At 46.0% G+C, this 25,569-nt stretch overlaps 1 protein-coding gene across 1 annotated transcript in view; it reads left to right on the forward strand.

Moving 5' to 3' along the window:
- MED27 (mediator complex subunit 27) overlaps positions 1 to 25,569 on the forward strand; it is a 145,226-nt gene that overhangs the window by 43,509 nt on the left and 76,148 nt on the right. Inside the window, exon 3 of the mRNA XM_072125580.1 lies at positions 13,960 to 14,090. Within this exon, the coding sequence (XP_071981681.1) occupies positions 13,960 to 14,090 (131 nt within the window). The remainder of the gene's footprint in view (positions 1 to 13,959; positions 14,091 to 25,569) is intronic.

Here is a 25,569-nt window from a genome sequence, read left to right on the forward strand (position 1 = left end):
GTCCTGGAGTAATATGCAGATCACATGACCTGGTTATTAGGGGGGTCCTGGAGTAATATGCAAATCACATGACCTGATTATTAGGGGGTTCTGGAGTAATATGCAGATCACATGACCTGATTATTAGGGGGTCCTGGAGTAATATGCAGATCACATGACCTGATTATTAGGGGGTCTGGGTGTACGGGGGGGTTGGGGTTGTAGTATGCACATGACATGAAGAGTGGGAACATTGTAGAATACTGATCACATGACCTTATTAGGTGGTCTGGGGGTAGATGGGGGGCATCGTAGTATCTGATCTCTGACTATTAGGGATGTATATGATAATTCAGCTTATTACCTCCACTGAGCGCTCAGTGTCAGTCGGGAGCACCTCCATGTCCGGACACCTGATCTCTCCTCGGATTGGTTGGCTCTTGGGGTCCGGGAGGTGGACAGTATATTATATTCTATGTCTGTGAGGGCCACGTACAGATGTGAGTATCGGTGTCACCATTACCCGTCCCCTGCACGTCCCTGGCCTCACCCTGAATATGTATCACTCCAGCATTACTAGTCAGGAGCCGGACGCTACAATGGCCGCGGTGATAGATGTGAGCGATATTTCTTCCCGGCAGAGATCTCCTCCATAGAATAGAGAATGAGAATCACTGCTGACCCAGCAACACAAAGCGGATCCAGAACCAAACCTCATCAATCCCACAGCACACAAGAGCAGTCCACAGCGGAAAGTGCAGCCTGTAACCTGCATGATGGAAGTCCCTACAGCTAACAGCAGTATTATAGGAGTTATACACCTGTACATAGGGGGCAGTATTATAGGAGTTATATTCTTGTACATAGAGGGCAGTATTATAGGAGTTATATTCTTGTACATAGGGGGCAGTATTATAGGAGTTATACACCTGTACATAGGGGGCAGTATTATAGGAGTTATATTCTTGTACATAGGGGGCAGTATTATAGTAGTTATATTCTTGTACATAGGGGGCAGTATTATAGTAGTTATATTCTTGTACATAGGGGGCAGTATTATAGTAGTTATATTCTTGTACATAGGGGCAGTATTATAGTAGTTATATTCTTGTACATAGGGGGCAGTATTATAGTAGTTATATTCTTGTACATAGGGGGCAGTATTATAGTAGTTATATTCTTGTACATAGGGGCAGTATTATAGTAGTTATATTCCTGTACATAGGGGGCAGTATTATAGCAGTTATATTCCTGTACATAGGGGGCAGTATTATAGTAGTTATATTCTTGTACATAGGGGGCAGTATTATAGTAGTTATATTCTTGTACATAGGGGGCAGTATTATAGTAGTTATATTCCTGTACATAGGGAGCAGTATTATAGTAGTTATATTCCTGTACATAGGGGGCAGTATTATAGTAGTTATATTCTTGTACATAGGGGGCAGTATTATAGTAGTTATATTCTTGTACATAGGTGGCAGTATTATAGTAGTTATATTCCTGTACATAGGGGGCAGTATTATAGGAGTTATATTCTTGTACATAGGGGGCAGTATTATAGGAGTTATATTCCTGTACATAGGGGGCAGTATTATAGTAGTTATATTCCTGTACATAGGGGGCAGTATTATAGGAGTTATATTCTTGTACATAGGGGGCAGTATTATAGGAGTTATATCCCTGTACATAGGGGGCAGTATTATAGTAGTTATATTCCTGTACATAGGGGGCAGTATTATAGTAGTTATATTCCTGTACATAGGGGGCAGTATTATAGAAGTTATATTCTTGTACATAGGGGGCAGTATTATAGTAGTTATATTCCTGTACATAGGGGGCAGTATTATAGGAGTTATATTCCGTTACATAGGGGGCAGTATTATAGTAGTTATATTCTTGTACATAGGGGGCAGTATTATAGTAGTTATATTCCTGTACATAGGGGGCAGTATTATAGGAGTTATATTCCTGTATATAGGGGGCAGTGTTATAGGAGTTATATTCCTGTACATAGGGGGCAGTATTATAGTAGTTATATTCTTGTACATAGGGGGCAGTATTATAGTAGTTATATTCCTGTACATAGGGGGTAGTATTATAGTAGTTATATTCTTGTACATAGGGGGCAGTATTATAGTAGTTATATTCCTGTACATAGGGGGCAGTATTATAGTCGTTATATTCCTGTACATAGGGGGCAGTATTATAGGAGTTATATTCCTGTACATAGGGAGCAGTATTATAGTAGTTATATTCCTGTACATATGGGGCAGTATTATAGTAGTTATATTCTTGTACATAGGGGGCAGTATTATAGTAGTTATATTCTTGTACATAGGGGGCAGTATTATAGTCGTTATATTCCTGTACATAGGGGGCAGTATTATAGCAGTTATATTCTTGTACATAGGGAGCAGTATTATAGTAGTTATATTCTTGTACATAGGGGGCAGTATTATAGTAGTTATATTCCTGTACATATGGGGCAGTATTATAGTAGTTATATTCTTGTACATAGGGGGCAGTATTATAGTAGTTATATTCTTGTACATAGGGGGCAGTATTATAGTCGTTATATTCCTGTACATAGGGGGCAGTATTATAGCAGTTATATTCTTGTACATAGGGAGCAGTATTATAGTAGTTATATTCCTGTACATATGGGGCAGTATTATAGTAGTTATATTCTTGTTCATAGGGGGCAGTATTATAGTAGTTATATTCTTGTACATAGGGGGCAGTATTATAGTAGTTATATTCCTGTACATAGGGGGCAGTATTATAGTAGTTATATTCTTGTAGATAGGGGGCAGTATTATAGTAGTTATATTCCTGTACATAGGGGGCAGTATTATAGTAGTTATATTCTTGTACATAGGGGGCAGTATTATAGTAGTTATATTCCTGTACATAGGGGGCAGTATTATAGTAGTTATATTCCTGTACATAGGGGGCAGTATTATAGTAGTTATATTCCTGTACATAGGGGCAGTATTATAGTAGTTATATTCCTGTACATAGGGGCAGTATTATAGTAGTTATATTCTTGTACATAGGGGGCAGTATTATAGTCGTTATATTCCTGTACATAGGGGGCAGTATTATAGCAGTTATATTCTTGTACATAGGGAGCAGTATTATAGTAGTTATATTCCTGTACATATGGGGCAGTATTATAGTAGTTATATTCTTGTTCATAGGGGGCAGTATTATAGTAGTTATATTCTTGTACATAGGGGGCAGTATTATAGTAGTTATATTCCTGTACATAGGGGGCAGTATTATAGTAGTTATATTCTTGTAGATAGGGGGCAGTATTATAGTAGTTATATTCCTGTACATAGGGGGCAGTATTATAGTAGTTATATTCTTGTACATAGGGGGCAGTATTATAGTAGTTATATTCCTGTACATAGGGGGCAGTATTATAGTAGTTATATTCTTGTACATAGGGGGCAGTATTATAGTAGTTATATTCTTGTACATAGGGGGCAGTATTATAGTAGTTATATTCCTGTATATAGGAGGCAGTATTATAGTAGTTATATTCCTGTGCATAGGAGGCAGTATTATAGTAGTTATATTCTTGTACATAGGGGGCAGTATTATAGTAGTTATATTCCTGTACATAGGGGGCAGTATTATTGTAGTTATATTCTTGTACATAGGGGGCAGTATTATAGTAGTTATATTCCTGTACATAGGGGGCAGTATTATAGTAGTTATATTCTTGTACATAGGGGGCAGTATTATAGTAGTTATATTCCTGTACATAGGGGGCAGTATTATAGTAGTTATATTCTTGTACATAGGGGGCAGTATTATAGTAGTTATATTCCTGTACATAGGGGGCAGTATTATAGTAGTTATATTCCTGTACATAGGGGGTAGTATTATAGTAGTTATATTCCTGTACATAGGGGGCAGTATTATAGTAGTTATATTCCTGTACATAGGGGGTAGTATTATAGTAGTTATATTCCTGTACACAGGGGGCAGTATTATAGTAGTTATATTCTTGTACATAGGGGCAGTATTATAGTAGTTATATTCCTGTACATAGGGGGCAGTATTATATTAGTTATATTCCTGTACATAGGGGCAGTATTATAGTAGTTATATTCTTGTACATAGGGGCAGTATTATAGTAGTTATATTCCTGTACACAGGGGGCAGTATTATAGTAGTTATATTCCTGTACATAGGGGGTAGTATTATAGTAGTTATATTCCTGTACACAGGGGGCAGTATTATAGTAGTTATATTCTTGTACATAGGGGCAGTATTATAGTAGTTATATTCCTGTACATAGGGGGCAGTATTATATTAGTTATATTCCTGTACATAGGGGCAGTATTATAGTAGTTATATTCTTGTACATAGGGGGCAGTATTATAGTAGTTATATTCCTGTACACAGGGGGCAGTATTATAGTAGTTATATTCCTGTACACAGGGGGCAGTATTATAGTAGTTATATTCTTGTACATAGGGGGCAGTATTATAGTAGTTATATTCCTGTACATAGGGGGCAGTCTTATAGTAGTTATATCCCTGTACATAGGGGGCAGTATTATAGTAGTTATATTCCTGTACATAGGGGGCAGTATTATAGTAGTTATATTCTTGTACATAGGGGGGCAGTATTATAGTAGTTATATTCCTGTACATAGGGGGGCAGTATTATAGTAGTTATATTCTTGTACATAGGGGCAGTATTATAGTAGGTGTATTGTTGTACATAGGGGGGCAGTATTATAGTAGTTATATTCTTGTACATAGGGGCAGTATTATAGTAGTTATATTCCTGTACATAGGGAGCAGTATTATAGTAGTTATATTCCTGTACATAGGGGGCAGTATTATAGTAGTTATATTCCTGTACATATTGGACAGTATTATAGTAGTTATATTCTTGTACATAGGGGCAGTATTATAGTAGTTATATTCCTGTACATAGGGGGCAGTATTATAGTAGTTATATTCCTGTACATAGGGTGCAGGATTATAGTAGTTATATTCTTGTACATAGGGGGCAGTATTAAAGTAGTTATATTCTTGTACACAGGGGCAGTATTATAGTAGTTATATTCCTGTACATAGGGGGCAGTATTATAGTAGTTATATTCTTGTACATAGGAGAAGTATTATAGTAGTTATATTCCTGTACATAGGGGGCAGTATTATAGTAGTTATATTCCTGTACATAGGGGGCAGTATTATAGTAGTTATATTCCTGTACATAGGGGCAGTATTATAGTAGTTATATTCTTGTACATAGGGAGCAGTATTATAGTAGTTATATTCCTGAACATATGGGGCAGTATTATAGTAGTTATATTCTTGTACATAGGGAGCAGTATTATAGTAGTTATATTCCTGTACATAGGGGGCAGTATTATAGTAGTTATATTCTTGTACATAGGGGGCAGTATTATAGTAGTTATATCCCTGTACATAGGGGGCAGTATTATAGCAGTTATATTGCAGTTATACCCCTTGTATTAGCAGGTTTCCCTCTCTCTTTTTCTGGCTCCGGGATGGTAATTAATAGGTCATATACTTGTTCATCACAATCTTCCTCTCTTTCTGGTTACTGTACAGGCTCTGCCAGATGCCATATATATGACGGATTGCTCTTCCTTCCACGACTACAACAGCTTCCTGACTGGAAAGTGAATGTGATACTTTGGGATTATTAATGCTGGGATTGCGTTGCGCTCTCCGATGCAATTACTCTGGAAGTTTCTAGAAATTCCTTAGCGGTGTGAGGCTGATTGGAGAGGATTGTGGTGGTCATGTGGGGGACCACCCAGATCCAGTGCATTAGGGTGGGATCTTCTGCTGCTTGGTGTATGAGTTGATGGTTGCTCTCCTGTGACCTCTGACCCTGTTGTTGGGTAATTGGTGTTGGGATTATTCATAATCGTGATGTGTTGTTTGTATCTTGAGACAATGGATGATTGATACATTTTGATACATTTTATCACTTCCTGTTCTGTTTTTCACCACTTCTTCCCGGTAAGACAAAGGACTTTGTGAGTTGACCTCCCCGTCTCGGGGTTACCTTGGAAGTTTGTGTAGTTGTTTTTGCCTGGTGCAGGTTTCTGGCGATCCATTATCGGCTGACCCTGCGGGTGTTCAGTGCGTGGCGCTGCCTCCCGCCGTCCCCTCCCACCGCGCGCCAAAGTCTGTCTAATGGTCATCTAATTGGAGCAGAAAACAGGCGGCATCTCCCCCGCTCGCCCCGGTTACTTGTTAATTGAAAGCCCCGAATCCTGGGCTGGGAACAAAGTGCGGAGGGGAGTAAGTAAACCGGGGACCCGCGCCGAATGCGCCGTTTGTCCGTGTTGAGAATTTACCTCCCTGTTATCGGATCAAACATTGTTTGAACGACAAACATTCCCCAAACCGGCCTCATTACCGCCGACTTTCACTTTAATCAATTAAAGGCGCGTAATTTTCCTTCTCGCCGTCTTTCTTCTATCGGGATGAAACGGGGGGCAGCTCGCTCCTCGCCGCCTTCAAAAAAAAGAGATGAGCTGCGTTTGTCTCAGAGAAGAGAAAGTCTCCCTCATTAACGGGGGGAAGAAAAACCATTTTAATGAGGAGAAACAAAAAAAAAAATACAGAGAGAACAGAAGTGCGAATGCCAAATGCATGTATAAAGCGCTCGCCGCCGATTAGTCTCCGGCATCTGTTAAATATTGCGTCCCCCGGGGAGAGGAGGGATCCTGACATCAGGGATTCACAGCTCCACCGAGGACGCCATGTATGATGGGGGATCGCCCAGCGTCTGCTACATACATGTATCCCCCTATCATGGGCTCCTCCAGAACTATGTAGCCATTTTCTATGGAGTCTATATTGTGCATATGTAAGCCCCTCCCATATATAAAGGCCCCTCCTCTTTGTTCATTCCATCACTCCTGAGATAAGCTTTTGCCTTGCTGGTCCTCCATGGCTTGTTACCCACCTATAGGGAGTCATTCTGATGGGATATTGTGCTTTCTGCAGCTCTTATAGGACCCCCCTGGTGAGGAAGAACAGGGAGGGGGCCTAAGAAGGTGATGAATACCATAGAAAGGGAATCTGTCAGCAGCTATGATGATGTGGACAGTGCGGCGGGTTCATCAAATGTAGGTCAGTGGATCTATAACGTCTTGTACCGCGACAGGGTCCATAAATCACACATGGTACAGTGGTCACCGACCAAACTCAAGCCTCAAAGTGCTATTCCCAATGATCATCAGTGCTGAACTGTAATTGTGGTTACAGTAGAAGCAGGATATGGGGGATATGTCCTCACACTGCTGTGCTCTGTGCAATTTGAGAAGTTACAATCTTAAAACATAAATCCATATATCACAGTCCTGCTGCTACTAACCACATACGGTAAGGTAGTGCATGTATACGCAAGAGAAATGTGGCTGAGGCCCCTTGCGTTTTGGTCAGGTTCAGTTCTTGTAACTGTTCACACTCTCGCTGCTTTCCATTCCATATCCGTCTCCATCTTCGCCAATGTTACCGGAGGCTCCGGGGACCTCCCTGCGGCTCCTGTACGGTTCTAGGTTCTGGTAATCCATCAGGTGGATCATTGCTCCGAATAATCCGGGGTCTCGCTGGCAGATGCTTGTCAGGAAGGTTTTGTTATGCAGATCCCCACCCCCCCCCACCCCCCCATGCGCTCCGCAGCCACGAGCCGAGACCTGGAATCACTCAGGTTTTGGATGAAATATGCATGGACCCGAGGACAGGTCTTGCCTGCTGCTCAATAATGAATCCAAGCTCACGCCACATTTTATTCACTTTGACCTTCTGTTTTCTAGCCATTAAAATGCCGGGTTATTTCTCTAGATTTTTTTTTGTTTTTGTAATAGTTTTTGTAATGAGCTGATGCTACGGGATCCCTCAGTAATAATAAGAATAATCATTTTATCCCTAAGAATAATTTTAATTTTTGTGCTAATTGTCCATTTTAAAATGTATAAAGTAATGTAAATGATCTATTTTACGTTTTGATTATTTTAGATTTTTTTTTTTTTCCGTTTAATATTTATGATGATATTTCTTTTACAATTTTTTTCTCAATCATTTTATTATTCTGAGTAACTTCTCCCTGGAAGCAGAACCTGTATCTTCTGTACACACGACACATCATTCCAATCTGTCAGATGTAAGAAGAGCCTGTGTTTTTATCTTTTATTATTAGCGTGTTTATGCATATTATTGAGCAAGCAATTTTGGCATGACATTTTTTTTCTATTCTTTTTCTTCCACTAACTTTCTGAAAATTTACAAAAATCTTGAGTATTTTCCGACTGCTCCTCCAGTTCAACTTGAATTCTCTTATGTTACAAATTAATAATGGGAACTTTTTTTAAATTTTTTTATGTCAGGGCAGGCAGAGTGCAGTCATATACAAGGAAACAAACCAAGCTCAGGGCAGGCAGAATACAGTGACATTATAGGAAACAAGCCGAGGTCAGGGCAGGCAGAGTGCAGTCATATACAAGGAAACAAACCAAGCTCAGGGCAGGCAGAATACAGTGACATTAAAGGAAAGAAACTAAGGTCAGGGCAAGCAGAGTGCAGTCATATTCAAGGAAACGAGCCGAGGTCAGGGCAAGCAGAATACAGTGACATTCAAGGAAGCAAGCCGAGGTCAGGGCAAGCAGAATACAGTGACATTCAAGGAAGCAAGCCGAGGTCAGGGCAGAAAGAATACAGTCACATATACAAGGAAATAAGCCGAGGTTAGGGCAGACAGAATACAGTCACATATACAAGGAAACAAGCCGAGGTTAGGGCAGACAGAATACAGTCACATATACAAGGAAACAAGCCGAGGTCAGGGCAGACAGAATACAGTCACATATACAAGGAAGCAAGCCGAGGTCAGGGCAGACAGAATACAGTCACATATACAAGGAAGCAAGCCAAGGTCAGGGCAGACAGAATACAGTCACATATATAAGGAAACAAGCCGAGGTCAGGGCAGACAGAATACAGTCACATATACAAGGAAGCAAGCCGAGGTCAGGGCAGACAGAATACAGTCACACATATACAAGGAAGCAAGCCGAGGTCAGGGCAGACAGAATACAGTCACATATACAAGGAAACAAGCCGAGGTCAGGGCAGACAGAATACAGTCACATATACAAGGAAACAAGCCGAGGTCAGGGCAGACAGAATACAGTCACATATACAAGGAAGCAAGCCGAGGTCAGGGCAGACAGAATACAGTCACATATACAAGGAAACAAGCCGAGGTCAGGGCAGACAGAATACAGTCACATATACAAGGAAGCAAGCCGAGGTCAGGGCAGACAGAATACAGTCACATATACAAGGAAACAAGCCGAGGTCAGGGCAGACAGAATACAGTCACATATACAAGGAAACAAGCCGAGGTCAGGGCAGACAGAATACAGTCACATTTACAAGGAAACAAGCCGAGGTCAGGGCAGACAGAATACAGTCACATATACAAGGAAACAAGCCGAGGTCAGGGCAGACAGAATACAGTCACATGTACAAGGAAGCAAGCCGAGGTCAGGGCAGACAGAATACAGTCACATGTACAAGGAAACAAGCCGAGGTCAGGGCAGACAGAATACAGTCACATGTACAAGGAAACAAGCCGAGGTCAGGGCAGACAGAATACAGTCACATATACAGGGAAACAAGCCGAGGTCAGGGCAGACAGAATACAGTCACATATACAAGGAAACAAGCCGAGGTCAGGGCAGACAGAATACAGTCACATATACAGGGAAGCATGCCGAGGTCAGGGCAGACAGAATACAGTCACATATACAGGGAAGCACGCCGAGGTCAGGGCAGACAGAATACAGTCACATATACAAGGAAACACGCCGAGGTCAGGGCAGACAGAATACAGTCACATATACAAGGAAGCAAGCCGAGGTCAGGGCAGACAGAATACAGTCACATATACAAGGAAGCAAGCCGAGGTCAGTGCAGACAGAATACAGTCACATATACAAGGAAACAAGCCGAGGTCAGGGCAGACAGAATACAGTCACATATACAAGGAAACAAGCCGAGGTCAGGGCAGACAGAATACAGTCACATATACAAGGAAACAAGCCGAGGTCAGGGCAGACAGAATACAGTCACATATACAAGGAAACAAGCCGAGGTCAGTGCAGACAGAATACAGTCACATATACAAGGAAACAAGCCGAGGTCAGGGCAGACAGAATACAGTCACATATACAAGGAAACAAGCCGAGGTCAGGGCAGACAGAATACAGTCACATTTACAAGGAAACAAGCCGAGGTCAGGGCAGACAGAATACAGTCACATATACAAGGAAGCAAGCCGAGGTCAGGGCAGACAGAATACAGTCACACATATACAAGGAAACAAGCCGAGGTCAGGGCAGTCACATTCAAGAATATCGCCAAGGTCAAGGCAGACAGAATTCATCATAGTCAGGACTTGTAGGGGTCAGTGTGGGTTTGGCGAAGTCTGGTCCTGCTAGTTACACACTTTCCATGATCTGCGCCATCATACACATGGTCCTGCTTAACAAACTTCCCCAAACTATTAACCCTTCACGTTGGATCTTAGTCGGATTTCCTCCTGGTCCCTCCTCCGGTCCAGACATCATCATCTTCTCAATCCGTCTACTACACGGCTGATCCCATCTTTTTAATATTCTGCATCTACAAGAGATCAGAGAAGAAGCGAAAGGAACATTTGGGAGTGTGAATCCTGCCAAGCTGTCTCCCTCTAATTCCATAGCGCGCTCTGCGTATCGCTCTCATTGCAGATCCCCCCCCCCCCCCCATAGATCGGAGGCTTCAGGCGCTGACGTTCCATCTTATAGATTTCACCATTGAGGGGAATTTTTGGGGTAGAAATTCTAATTTTCGGAGAGATTTGTAGAATCTCTTTGTACACTCTACATGCCGGCAGAAGGAATATATCCGTGAGCTCCACGGCTTCGGATCAGTATCTAAAACCAGAATCTGAGTCCATAGAATAAAAGTATAAGGAAAGAAACCCTTACAGTGCACACAGCAGGCTCTGCATGGGCGGGGCAGGTGCCTGGCTCCACCCAGGAGCAGGGATATGAGGATATTATTGGTTGGACTCTAGTTCACACCTCTGAGCACTGGGCACTGGTTGGTCCGAGGATTGTAGCCGCTGGCAGACGTGTCTGTACACAGCTGTGTAGCTCAGCATTGTGGGGGTGTGGGGTACACCTCAAAAACTCCCAATAATGAGGGATTTGCAACTCTGTGCTAAATGCTATCCAAGGTTCTGATAGGGGCTGGGAAATTGGATTATAATTGGACTGTAAGACCTGTCTGGTCTTCCTTCTGCATGATGAGTGATCCTGCGCGGGTCCATGCATCATTTCTCTTGGGCTCCAGAGATAACAGTTTCTCCGTGAGTTGGGCTTTGATATGACATCTTAAAGGCGTCTTGATCTTAGGTGTCAGGTTCCCTTTAATACTATGTGTAGCTTCAGCGCTGGGGGATCCGCGATTCCTGACACATGAAAGCGTCTGGATATTGAGTTGTCGTCCCCACAGGCAGGAGATGTGAACATCGGAGCGCGGGTGTTAGAAGAGCCGCGTGTAGGACGCCGGCCCCCGAGGCCTGGGAACGCATGCACCGCCGCGCGCCCCTGGACTGGTATGGCCGGGATTTAATTGCCCCGCTCCTCCGGGTGTGATATCTGTCATCAGTGTCAATTACTAATTTTCTGCCTGAACTTGCCCAAACCTTCAGTTCTCACATTTATTACATCGCCCCAAAGCCCCCCCCCCCCCGCCCCGTGCTCAATCACCCTCCACCACCTTCACTTAATGAACAGCGAGGCCAAGACAAGCACCGACCCCGACCTCCCTGATCTGCTCTGTGATACAATCTATTACTCTCTGTTATCAGCCATTACATCCCGGGGAGAGGAGACTGTACAGGGGGATACAATCTATTACTCTCTGTTATCAGCCATAACACCCCGGGGAGAGGAGACTGTACAGGGGGGATACAATCTATTACTCTCTGTTATCAGCCATTACATCCCGGGGAGAGGAGACTGTACAGGGGGGGATACAATCTATTACTCTCTGTTATCAGCCATTACACCCCGGGGATAGGAGACTGTACAGGGGGATACAATCTATTACTCTCTGTTATCAGCCATTACATCCCGGGGAGAGGAGACTGTACAGGGGGGATACAATCTATTACTCTCTGTTATCAGCCATTACACCCCGGGGAGAGGAGACTGTACAGGGGGGGATACAATCTATTACTCTCTGTTATCAGTCATTACACCCCGGGGAGAGGAGACTGTACAGGGGGGGATACTATCTATTACTCTCTGTTATCAGCCATTACATCCCGGGGAGAGGAGACTGTACAGGGGGGGATACAATCTATTACTCTCTGTTATCAGCCATTACACCCCGGGGAGAGGAGACTGTACAGGGGGGATACAATCTATTACTCTCTGTTATCAGCCATTACATCCCGAGGAGAGGAGACTGTACAGGGGGATACAATCTATTACTCTCTGTTATCAGCCATTACATCCCGGGGAGAGGAGACTGTACAGGGGGGGATACAATCTATTACTCTCTGTTATCAGCCATTACACCCCGGGGATAGGAGACTGTACAGGGGGATACAATCTATTACTCTCTGTTATCAGCCATTACATCCCGGGGAGAGGAGACTGTACAGGGGGGATACAATCTATTACTCTCTGTTATCAGCCATTACATCCCGGGGAGAGGAGACTGTACGGGGGAGGATACAATCTATTACTCTCTGTTATCAGCCATTACATCCCGGGGAGAGGAGACTGTACAGGGAGGATACAATCTATTACTCTCTGTTATCAGCCATTACATCCCGGGGAGAGGAGACTGTATAGGGGGGGGGATACAATCTATTACTCTCTGTTATCAGCCATTACACCCCGGGGAGAGGAGTCTGTACAGGGGGGGATACAATCTATTACTCTCTGTTATCAGCCATTACATCCCGGGGAGAGGAGACTGTACAGGGGGGGATACAATCTATTACTCTCTGTTATCAGCCATTACATCCCGGGGAGAGGAGACTGTACAGGGGGGGATACAATCTATTACTCTCTGTTATCAGCCATTACATCCCGGGGAGAGGAGACTGTACAGGGGGGGGATACAATCTATTACTCTCTGTTATCAGCCATTACATCCTGGGGATAGGAGACTGTACAGGGGGGGATACAATCTATTACTCTCTGTTATCAGCCATTACATCCCGGGGAGAGGAGACTGTACAGGGGGATACAATCTATTACTCTCTGTTATCAGCCATTACATCCCGGGGAGAGGAGACTGTACAGGGGGGGATACAATCTATTACTCTCTGTTATCAGCCATTACACCCCGGGGAGAGGAGACTGTACAGGGGGGGGATACAATCTATTACTCTCTGTTATCAGCCATTACATCCTGGGGAGAGGAGACTGTACAGGGGGGATACAATCTATTACTCTCTGTTATCAGCCATTACATCCCGGGGAGAGGAGACTGTACAGGGGGGGATACAATCTATTACTCTCTGTTATCAGCCATTACATCCCGGGGAGAGGAGACTGTACAGGGGGATACAATCTATTACTCTCTGTTATCAGCCTGACTCCCTTCCCCCATACATGAGCTCTCGGTGTCTCTGTAAGTCTGTCGGTGCGGTCTCATTAGAGCGCTCTGGGGTCGTGGACTGTCTGAGTGCAGGTTATACAGTCTGAGCCTGTGTGATCCCCTGGGAGCCTCAGATGTGTCGACACGTGTAATCACATCATCATATACGTTTCTCTGTCTCTTGGAAAGCTGAGTCACGGCGGCCATGGTGGTTGACACCCAGGTTTTCCATCTTGGACATTTTCCGGATATCGGCTAGTTTTCCGGATCTGATGCCTTTCCTCTCTTGTCTCCTTAGTTGCAGTACCACGCCGGCCTCGCATCCGGACTCCTCAACCAGCAGTCACTGAAACGCTCTGCCAACCAGATGGGGGTCTCTGCCAAGAGAAGACCCAAGGCTCAGCCCACCACTCTCGTCCTCCCACCTCAGTGAGTAACCCCTTCATCTCACAGGTCATCATATCCTAATATATATCATGAATTTCTGATCCTGACGACTGATGGAAGTGCTGGAGCAAAGGGCAGGTGCAACCATCCAGACTGCAGACAGTGCTGGGTATAGTCCCTGGAGAGATGTGTAATCTTACCTCACACTGCTGTGCTCTGTGCTCTCTGCAGCCAGTGGTATGTATTGTACCTGGAGAGATGTGTAATCAGACCTCACACTGCTGTGCTCTGTGCTCTCTGCAGCCAGTGTTATGTATTGTCCCTGGAGAGATGTGTAATCAGACCTCACACTGCTGTGCTCTGTGCTCTCTGCAGCCAGTGTTATGTACACAGCATAGCAGTGTGAGGTCTGATTACACATCTCTCCAGGGACAATACATAACACTGGCTGCAGAGAGCACAGAGCACAGCAGTGTGAGGTCTGATTACACATCTCTCCAGGGACAATACATAACACTGGCTGCGCAGAGCACAGCAGTGTGAGGTCTGATTACACATCTCTCCATGGACAGTACATAACCCTGGCTGCAGAGAGCACAGAGCACAGCAGTGTGAGGTATGATTACACATCTCTCCAGGGACAGTACATAGCACTGGCTGCAGAGAGCAGAGAGCACAGCAGTGTGAGGTCTGATTACACATCTCTCCAGGGACAATACATAACACTGGCTGCAGAGAGCACAGAGCACAGCAGTGTGAGGTCTGATTACACATCTCTCCAGGGACAATACATAACACTGGCTGCAGAGAGCACAGAGCACAGCAGTGTGAGGTCTGATTACACATCTCTCCAGGGACAATACATAACACTGGCTGCAGAGAGCACAGAGCACAGCAGTGTGAGGTCTGATTACACATCTCTCCAGGGACAGTACATAACACTGGCTGCAGAGAGCACAGAGCACAGCAGTGTGAGGTCTGATTACACATCTCTCCAGGGACAATACATAACACTGGCTGCAGAGAGCACAGAGCACAGCAGTGTGAGGTCTGATTACACATCCCTCCAGGGACAATACATAACACTGGCTGCAGAGAGCACAGAGCACAGCAGTGTGAGGTCTGATTACACATCTCTCCAGGGACAATACATAACACTGGCTGCAGAGAGCACAGAGCACAGCAGTGTGAGGTCTGATTACACATCTCTCCAGGGACAATACATAACACTGGCTGCACAGAGCACAGCAGTGTGAGGTCTGATTACACATCTCTCCATGGACAGTACATAACCCTGGCTGCAGAGAGCACAGCAGTGTGAGGTCTGATTACACATCTCTCCATGGACAGTACATAACCCTGGCTGCAGAGAGCACAGCAGTGTGAGGTCTGATTACACATCTCTCCAGGGACAATACATAACACTGGCTGCAGAGAGCACAGAGCACAGCAGTGTGAGGTCTGATTACACATCCCTCCAGGGACAATACATAACACTGGCTGCAGAGAGCACAGAGCACAGCAGTGTGAGGTCTGATTACACATCTCTCCAGGGACAATACATAACACTGGCTGCAGAGAGCACAGAGCACAGCAGTGTGAGGTCTGATTACACATCTCTCCAGGGATAATACATAACACTGGCTGCACAGAGCACAGCAGTGTGAGGTATGATTACACCTCTCCAGGGACAATACATAACACTGGCTGCAGAGAGCACAGAGCACAGCAGTGTGAGGTATGATTACACATCTCTCCAGGGACAATACATAACACTGGCTGCACAGAGCACAGCAGTGTGAGGTATGATTACACCTCTCCAGGGACAATACATAACACTGGCTGCAGAGAGCACAGAGCACAGCAGTGTGAGGTATGATTACACATCTCTCCAGGGACAATACATAACACTGGCTGCAGAGAGCACAGAGCACAGCAGTGTGAGGTATGATTACACATCTCTCCAGGGACAATACATAACACTGCCTGCAGAGAGCACAGAGCACAGCAGTGTGAGGTCTGATTACACATCTCTCCAGGGACAGTACATAACACTGGCTGCAGAGAGCACAGCAGTGTGAGGTATGATTACACATCTCTCCAGGGACAGTACATAACACTGGCTGCAGAGAGCACAGAGCACAGCAGTGTGAGATCTGATTACACATCTCTCCAGGGACAATACATAACACTGGCTGCAGAGAGCACAGAGCACAGCAGTGTGAGGTATGATTACACATCTCTCCAGGGACAATGCATAACACTGGCTGCAGAGAGCACAGAGCACAGCAGTGTGAGGTATGATTACACATCTCTCCAGGGACAATACATAACACTGGCTGCACAGAGCACAGCAGTGTGAGGTCTGATTACACATCTCTCCATGGACAGTACATAACCCTGGCTGCAGAGAGCAGAGAGCACAGCAGTGTGAGGTCTGATTACACATCTCTCCAGGGACAATACATAACACTGGCTGCAGAGAGCACAGAGCACAGCAGTGTGAGGTCTGATTACACATCCCTCCAGGGACAATACATAACACTGGCTGCAGAGAGCACAGAGCACAGCAGTGTGAGGTCTGATTACACATCTCTCCAGGGACAATACATAACACTGGCTGCAGAGAGCACAGAGCACAGCAGTGTGAGGTCTGATTACACATCTCTCCAGGGACAATACATAACACTGGCTGCACAGAGCACAGCAGTGTGAGGTCTGATTACACATCTCTCCATGGACAGTACATAACCCTGGCTGCAGAGAGCACAGCAGTGTGAGGTCTGATTACACATCTCTCCAGGGACAATACATAACACTGGCTGCAGAGAGCACAGAGCACAGCAGTGTGAGGTCTGATTACACATCTCTCCAGGGATAATACATAACACTGGCTGCACAGAGCACAGCAGTGAGAGGTATGATTACACCTCTCCAGGGACAATACATAACACTGGCTGCAGAGAGCACAGAGCACAGCAGTGTGAGGTATGATTACACATCTCTCCAGGGACAATACATAACACTGGCTGCAGAGAGCACAGAGCACAGCAGTGTGAGGTCTGATTACACATCTCTCCAGGGATAATACATAACACTGGCTGCACAGAGCACAGCAGTGTGAGGTATGATTACACCTCTCCAGGGACAATATATAACACTGGCTGCAGAGAGCACAGAGCACAGCAGTGTGAGGTATGATTACACATCTCTCCAGGGACAATACATAACACTGGCTGCAGAGAGCACAGAGCACAGCAGTGTGAGGTCTGATTACACATCTCTCCAGGGACAGTACATAACACTGGCTGCAGAGAGCACAGCAGTGTGAGGTATGATTACACCTCTCCAGGGACAATATATAACACTGGCTGCAGAGAGCACAGAGCACAGCAGTGTGAGGTATGATTACACATCTCTCCAGGGATAATACGTAGCACTGGCTGCAGAGAGCACAGAGCACAGCAGTGTGAGGTCTGATTACACATCTCTCCAGGGATAATACATAACACTGGCTGCACAGAGCACAGCAGTGTGAGGTATGATTACACCTCTCCAGGGACAATATATAACACTGGCTGCAGAGAGCACAGAGCACAGCAGTGTGAGGTCTGATTACACATCTCTCCAGGGACAATACATAACACTGGCTGCACAGAGCACAGCAGTGTGAGGTCTGATTACACATCTCTCCATGGACAGTACATAACCCTGGCTGCAGAGAGCACAGAGCACAGCAGTGTGAGGTCTGATTACACATCTCTCCAGGGACAATACATAACACTGGCTGCAGAGAGCACAGAGCACAGCAGTGTGAGGTCTGATTACACATCCCTCCAGGGACAATACATAACACTGGCTGCAGAGAGCACAGAGCACAGCAGTGTGAGGTCTGATTACACATCTCTCCAGGGATAATACATAACACTGGCTGCAGAGAGCACAGAGCACAGCAGTGTGAGGTCTGATTACACATCTCTCCAGGGACAGTACATAGCACTGGCTGCAGAGAGCACAGCAGTGTAAGGTATGATTACACATCTCTCCAGGGACAATACATAACACCGGCTGCAGAGAGCACAGAGCACAGCAGTGAGAGGTATGATTACACCTCTCCAGGGACAATACATAACACTGGCTGCAGAGAGCACAGAGCACAGCAGTGTGAGGTATGATTACACATCTCTCCAGGGACAATACATAACACTGGCTGCAGAGAGCACAGAGCACAGCAGTGTGAGGTCTGATTACACATCTCTCCAGGGATAATACATAACACTGGCTGCACAGAGCACAGCAGTGTGAGGTATGATTACACCTCTCCAGGGACAATATATAACACTGGCTGCAGAGAGCACAGAGCACAGCAGTGTGAGGTATGATTACACATCTCTCCAGGGACAATACATAACACTGGCTGCAGAGAGCACAGAGCACAGCAGTGTGAGGTATGATTACACATCTCTCCAGGGACAGTACATAACACTGGCTGCAGAGAGCACAGAGCACAGCAGTGTGAGATCTGATTACACATCTCTCCAGGGACAATACATAACACTGGCTGCAGAGAGCACAGAGCACAGCAGTGTGAGGTATGATTACACATCTCTCCAGGGACAATGCATAACACTGGCTGCAGAGAGCACAGAGCACAGCAGTGTGAGGTATGATTACACATCTCTCCAGGGACAATACATAACACTGGCTGCACAGAGCACAGCAGTGTGAGGTCTGATTACACATCTCTCCATGGACAGTACATAACCCTGGCTGCAGAGAGCAGAGAGCACAGCAGTGTGAGGTCTGATTACACATCTCTCCAGGGACAATACATAACACTGGCTGCAGAGAGCACAGAGCACAGCAGTGTGAGGTCTGATTACACATCCCTCCAGGGACAATACATAACACTGGCTGCAGAGAGCACAGAGCACAGCAGTGTGAGGTCTGATTACACATCTCTCCAGGGACAATACATAACACTGGCTGCAGAGAGCACAGAGCACAGCAGTGTGAGGTCTGATTACACATCTCTCCAGGGATCATACATAACACTAGCTGCAGAGAGCACAGAGCACAGCAGTGTGAGGTCTGATTACACATCTCTCCAGGGACAATACATAACACTGGCTGCAGAGAGCACAGAGCACAGCAGTGTGAGGTCTGATTACACATCTCTCCAGGGATAATACATAACACTGGCTGCACAGAGCACAGCAGTGTGAGGTATGATTACACCTCTCCAGGGACAATACATAACACTGGCTGCAGAGAGCACAGAGCACAGCAGTGTGAGGTATGATTACACATCTCTCCAGGGACAATACATAACACTGGCTGCACAGAGCACAGCAGTGTGAGGTATGATTACACCTCTCCAGGGACAATACATAACACTGGCTGCAGAGAGCACAGAGCACAGCAGTGTGAGGTATGATTACACATCTCTCCAGGGACAATACATAACACTGGCTGCAGAGAGCACAGAGCACAGCAGTGTGAGGTATGATTACACATCTCTCCAGGGACAATACATAACACTGCCTGCAGAGAGCACAGAGCACAGCAGTGTGAGGTCTGATTACACATCTCTCCAGGGACAGTACATAACACTGGCTGCAGAGAGCACAGAGCACAGCAGTGTGAGGTATGATTACACATCTCTCCAGGGACAGTACATAACACTGGCTGCAGAGAGCACAGAGCACAGCAGTGTGAGATCTGATTACACATCTCTCCAGGGACAATACATAACACTGGCTGCAGAGAGCACAGAGCACAGCAGTGTGAGGTATGATTACACATCTCTCCAGGGACAATGCATAACACTGGCTGCAGAGAGCACAGAGCACAGCAGTGTGAGGTATGATTACACATCTCTCCAGGGACAATACATAACACTGGCTGCACAGAGCACAGCAGTGTGAGGTCTGATTACACATCTCTCCATGGACAGTACATAACCCTGGCTGCAGAGAGCAGAGAGCACAGCAGTGTGAGGTCTGATTACACATCTCTCCAGGGACAATACATAACACTGGCTGCAGAGAGCACAGAGCACAGCAGTGTGAGGTCTGATTACACATCCCTCCAGGGACAATACATAACACTGGCTGCAGAGAGCACAGAGCACAGCAGTGTGAGGTCTGATTACACATCTCTCCAGGGACAATACATAACACTGGCTGCAGAGAGCACAGAGCACAGCAGTGTGAGGTCTGATTACACATCTCTCCAGGGACAATACATAACACTGGCTGCACAGAGCACAGCAGTGTGAGGTCTGATTACACATCTCTCCATGGACAGTACATAACCCTGGCTGCAGAGAGCACAGCAGTGTGAGGTCTGATTACACATCTCTCCAGGGACAATACATAACACTGGCTGCAGAGAGCACAGAGCACAGCAGTGTGAGGTCTGATTACACATCCCTCCAGGGACAATACATAACACTGGCTGCAGAGAGCACAGAGCACAGCAGTGTGAGGTCTGATTACACATCTCTCCAGGGACAATACATAACACTGGCTGCAGAGAGCACAGAGCACAGCAGTGTGAGGTCTGATTACACATCTCTCCAGGGATAATACATAACACTGGCTGCACAGAGCACAGAGCACAGCAGTGTGAGGTCTGATTACACATCTCTCCAGGGACAGTACATAACACTGGCTGCAGAGAGCACAGAGCACAGCAGTGTGAGGTCTGATTACACATCTCTCCAGGGATAATACATAACACTGGCTGCACAGAGCACAGCAGTGAGAGGTATGATTACACCTCTCCAGGGACAATACATAACACTGGCTGCAGAGAGCACAGAGCACAGCAGTGTGAGGTATGATTACACATCTCTCCAGGGACAATACATAACACTGGCTGCAGAGAGCACAGAGCACAGCAGTGTGAGGTCTGATTACACATCTCTCCAGGGATAATACATAACACTGGCTGCACAGAGCACAGCAGTGTGAGGTATGATTACACCTCTCCAGGGACAATATATAACACTGGCTGCAGAGAGCACAGAGCACAGCAGTGTGAGGTATGATTACACATCTCTCCAGGGACAATACATAACACTGGCTGCAGAGAGCACAGAGCACAGCAGTGTGAGGTCTGATTACACATCTCTCCAGGGACAGTACATAACACTGGCTGCAGAGAGCACAGAGCACAGCAGTGTGAGGTATGATTACACATCTCTCCAGGGACAGTACATAACACTGGCTGCAGAGAGCACAGAGCACAGCAGTGTGAGATCTGATTACACATCTCTCCAGGGACAATACATAACACTGGCTGCAGAGAGCACAGAGCACAGCAGTGTGAGGGCTGATTACACATCTCTCCAGGGACAATGCATAACACTGGCTGCAGAGAGCACAGAGCACAGCAGTGTGAGGTATGATTACACATCTCTCCAGGGACAATGCATAACACTGGCTGCAGAGAGCACAGAGCACAGCAGTGTGAGGTATGATTACACATCTCTCCAGGGACAATACATAACACTGGCTGCACAGAGCACAGCAGTGTGAGGTCTGATTACACATCTCTCCATGGACAGTACATAACCCTGGCTGCAGAGAGCACAGCAGTGTGAGGTCTGATTACACATCTCTCCAGGGACAATACATAACACTGGCTGCAGAGAGCACAGAGCACAGCAGTGTGAGGGCTGATTACACATCTCTCCAGGGACAATGCATAACACTGGCTGCAGAGAGCACAGAGCACAGCAGTGTGAGGTATGATTACACATCTCTCCAGGGACAATGCATAACACTGGCTGCAGAGAGCACAGAGCACAGCAGTGTGAGGTATGATTACACATCTCTCCAGGGACAATACATAACACTGGCTGCACAGAGCACAGCAGTGTGAGGTCTGATTACACATCTCTCCATGGACAGTACATAACCCTGGCTGCAGAGAGCAGAGAGCACAGCAGTGTGAGGTCTGATTACACATCTCTCCAGGGACAATACATAACACTGGCTGCAGAGAGCACAGAGCACAGCAGTGTGAGGTCTGATTACACATCTCTCCAGGGACAATACATAACACTGGCTGCAGAGAGCACAGAGCACAGCAGTGTGAGGTCTGATTACACATCTCTCCAGGGATCATACATAACACTGGCTGCAGAGAGCACAGAGCACAGCAGTGTGAGGTCTGATTACACATCTCTCCAGGGACAATACATAACACTGGCTGCAGAGAGCACAGAGCACAGCAGTGTGAGGTCTGATTAAACATCTCTCCAGGGACAGTACATAACACTGGCTGCAGAGAGCACAGAGCACAGCAGTGTGAGGTCTGATTACACATCTCTCCATGGACAATACATACAGTGCCTACAAGTAGTATTCAACCCCCTGCAGATTTAGCAGGTTTGATAAGAAGCAAATAAGTTAGAGCCTTCAAACTTCAAACAAGAGCAGGATTTATTAACAGATGCATAAATCTTACAAACCAAAAAGTTATGTTGCTCAGTTAAATTTCAATACATTTTAAACATAAAAGTGTGGGTCAATTATTATTCAACCCCTCAAACCACCAGAATTCTGTTTGGTTCCCCTAAAGTATTAAGAAGTAGTTCAGGCACAAAGAACAATGAGCTTCACATGTTTGGATTAATTTTCCAGCCTTTTCTGACTATTTAAGACCCTCTCCAAACTTGTGAACAGCACTCATACAGGGTCACCATGGGAAAGACCAAGCAGCATTCCAAGGCCATTAGAGACGAGATCGTGGAGGGTCACAAGGCTGGCAAGGGGTAAAAATCCCTTTCCAAGGAGTTGGGCCTACCTGTCTCCACTGTTGGGAGCATGATCCGGAAGTGGGAGGCTTATGGACAACAAGGAAGGAGCTCCGGGAAGATCTCATGGCAGTGGGGACATTGGTTTCAGTCAATACCATAAGTAACGTACTCCACCGCAGTGGTCTCCGTTCCAGACGCGCACGTAAGGTACCTTTACTTTCAAAGCGTCATGTCAAAGCTCGTTTACATGATCACTTGGAGGACTCTGAGACAGACTGGTTCAGGGTTCTCTGGTCTGATGAGACCAAGATCGAGATCTTTGGTGCCAACCACACACGTGACACTTGGAGACTGGATGGCACTGCATACGACCCCAAGAATACCATCCCTACAGTCAAGCATGGTGGTGGCAGCATCATGCTCTGGGGCTGCTTCTCAGCCAAGGGGCCTGGCCATCTGGTCCGCATCCATGGGAAGACGGATAGCACGACCTACTTGGAGATTTTGGCCAAGAACCTCCGCTCCTCCATCAAGGATCTTAAGATGCGTCGTCATTTCATCTTCCAACAAGACAACGACCCAAAGCACACAGCCAAGAAAACCAAGGCCTGGTGCAAGAGGGAAAAAATCAAGGTGTTGCAGTGGCCTAGTCAGTCTCCGGACCTTAACCCAATTGAAAACTTGTGGAAGGAGCTCAAGATTAAAGTCCACATGAGACACCCAAAGAACCTGGATAACTTGGAGAAGATCTGCATGGAGGAGTGGGCCAAGATAACTCCAGAGACCTGTGCCGGCCTGATCAGGTCAGGTAAAAGACGATTATTAGCTGTAATTGCAAACAAGGGTTATTCCACAAAATATTAAACCTAGGGGTTGAATAATAATTGACCTACGCTTTTATGTTTAAAATTTATTAAAATATAACTGAGCAGCATAACTTTTTGGTTTGTAAAATTTATGCATCTGTTAATAAATCCTGCTCTTGTTTGAAGTTTGAAGGCTCTAACTTATTTGCTTCTTATCAAACCTGCTAAATCTGCAGGGGGTTGAATACCACTTGTAGGCACTGTAACACTGGCTGCAGAGGGCACAGAGCACAGCAGTGTGAGGTCTGATTACACATCTCTCCAGAGACAGTACATAACACTGGCTGCAGAGAGCACAGAGCACAGCAGTGTGAGGTCTGATTATACGTCTCTCCAGGGACAGTACATAACACTGGCTGCAGAGAGCACAGAGCACAGCAGTGTGAGGTATGATTACACATCTCTCCAGGGACAGTACATAACACTGGCTGCAGAGAGCACAGAGCACAGCAGTGTGAGGTCTGATTACACATCTCTCCAGGGACAATACATAACACTGGCTGCAGAGAGCACAGAGCACAGCAGTGTGAGGTATGATTACACATCTCTCCAGGGACAATACATAACATTGGCTGCAGAGAGCACAGAGCGCAGCAGTGTGAGGTCTGATTACACATCTCTCCCGGGACAGTTCCTAGCACTAATAAGTTGCCGTAGTAGCTAGTACTCAGCTTTCTCAGACTCCAGAACAGCTAATATGATGTGCGGCAAAAAAGAAAGTAATTGTGAACTTTAGGAAATGTGTGTTTGCTGACCTCTTCCATACTTGTCAGCACACAGTATTTGGGGAAAGCTGGGTGTTAATCTGTGATGATGGGTTCCCCTTGGGCTCGTGTATTCTGCTCTCATCGGTGCAGGAGATGGCGGATTTGTTGGCGCTGTCCCGTCGTGCCTGCGCCTCAGGGCGGATAATGAAACTTGTTGGCAGCAGATCTCCCTGTTATTAGCTCAGGCCGGGCCTTGTACAAACACCCATCTCCAGGAGCCGCTAATGCAAACAGTGTTTTAATTTTTAATTAGCCGGCGCTCAGCCCTGCCATAGAGGAGCGGAGCCGGGGCGCGGGCGCGAGGATTACTACTTCATTACAGGTTATCTGCACCCGATCCCAACTATATTGCAAGTTAATGCTCTGCAATAAGACGGAGGAGGCGATGGAGACACCCTGGAGAGAGGAAAGTACAGAGAAGTTACAGAAGAATCACAGTGTTCTCCAACTAGGAGGTCAGAGGAAGGGGCAGGAAAATCACTTTAAAGAGAACCTGTCAGCAGATGTGGCTATACAGACTGCAGCCAGTGTTATGTATTGTCCCTGGAGAGATGTGTAATCAGACCTCACACTGCTGTGCTCTGTGCTCTCTGCAGCCAGTGTTATGTATTGTCCCTGGAGAGATGTGTAATCAGACCTCACACTGCTGTGCTCTGTGCTCTCTGCAGCCAGTGTTATGTACTGTCCCTGGAGAGATGTGTAATCAGACCTCGCACTGCTGTGCTCTGTGCTCTCTGCAGCCAGTGTCATGTATTGTCCCTGGAGAGATGTGTAATCCTACCTCACACTGCTGTGCTCTGTGCTCTCTGCAGCCAGTGTTATGTACTGTCCCTGGAGAGATGTGTAATCAGACCTCACACTGCTGTGCTCTGTGCTCTCTGCAGCCAGTGTTATGTATTGTCCCTGGAGATATGTGTAATCAGACCTCACACTGCTGTGCTCCGTGCTCTCTGCAGCCAGTGTCATGTACTGTCCCTGGAGAGATGTGTAATCAGACCTCACACTGCTGTGCTCTGTGCTCTCTGCAGCCAGTGTTATGTATTGTCCCTGGAGAGATGTGTAATCAGACCTCACACTGCTGTGATCTGTGCTCTCTGCAGCCAGTGTTATGTATTGTC

Source organism: Engystomops pustulosus, chromosome 9, assembly GCF_040894005.1.
Source record: "Engystomops pustulosus chromosome 9, aEngPut4.maternal, whole genome shotgun sequence".
Taxonomy (NCBI): domain Eukaryota; kingdom Metazoa; phylum Chordata; class Amphibia; order Anura; family Leptodactylidae; genus Engystomops; species Engystomops pustulosus.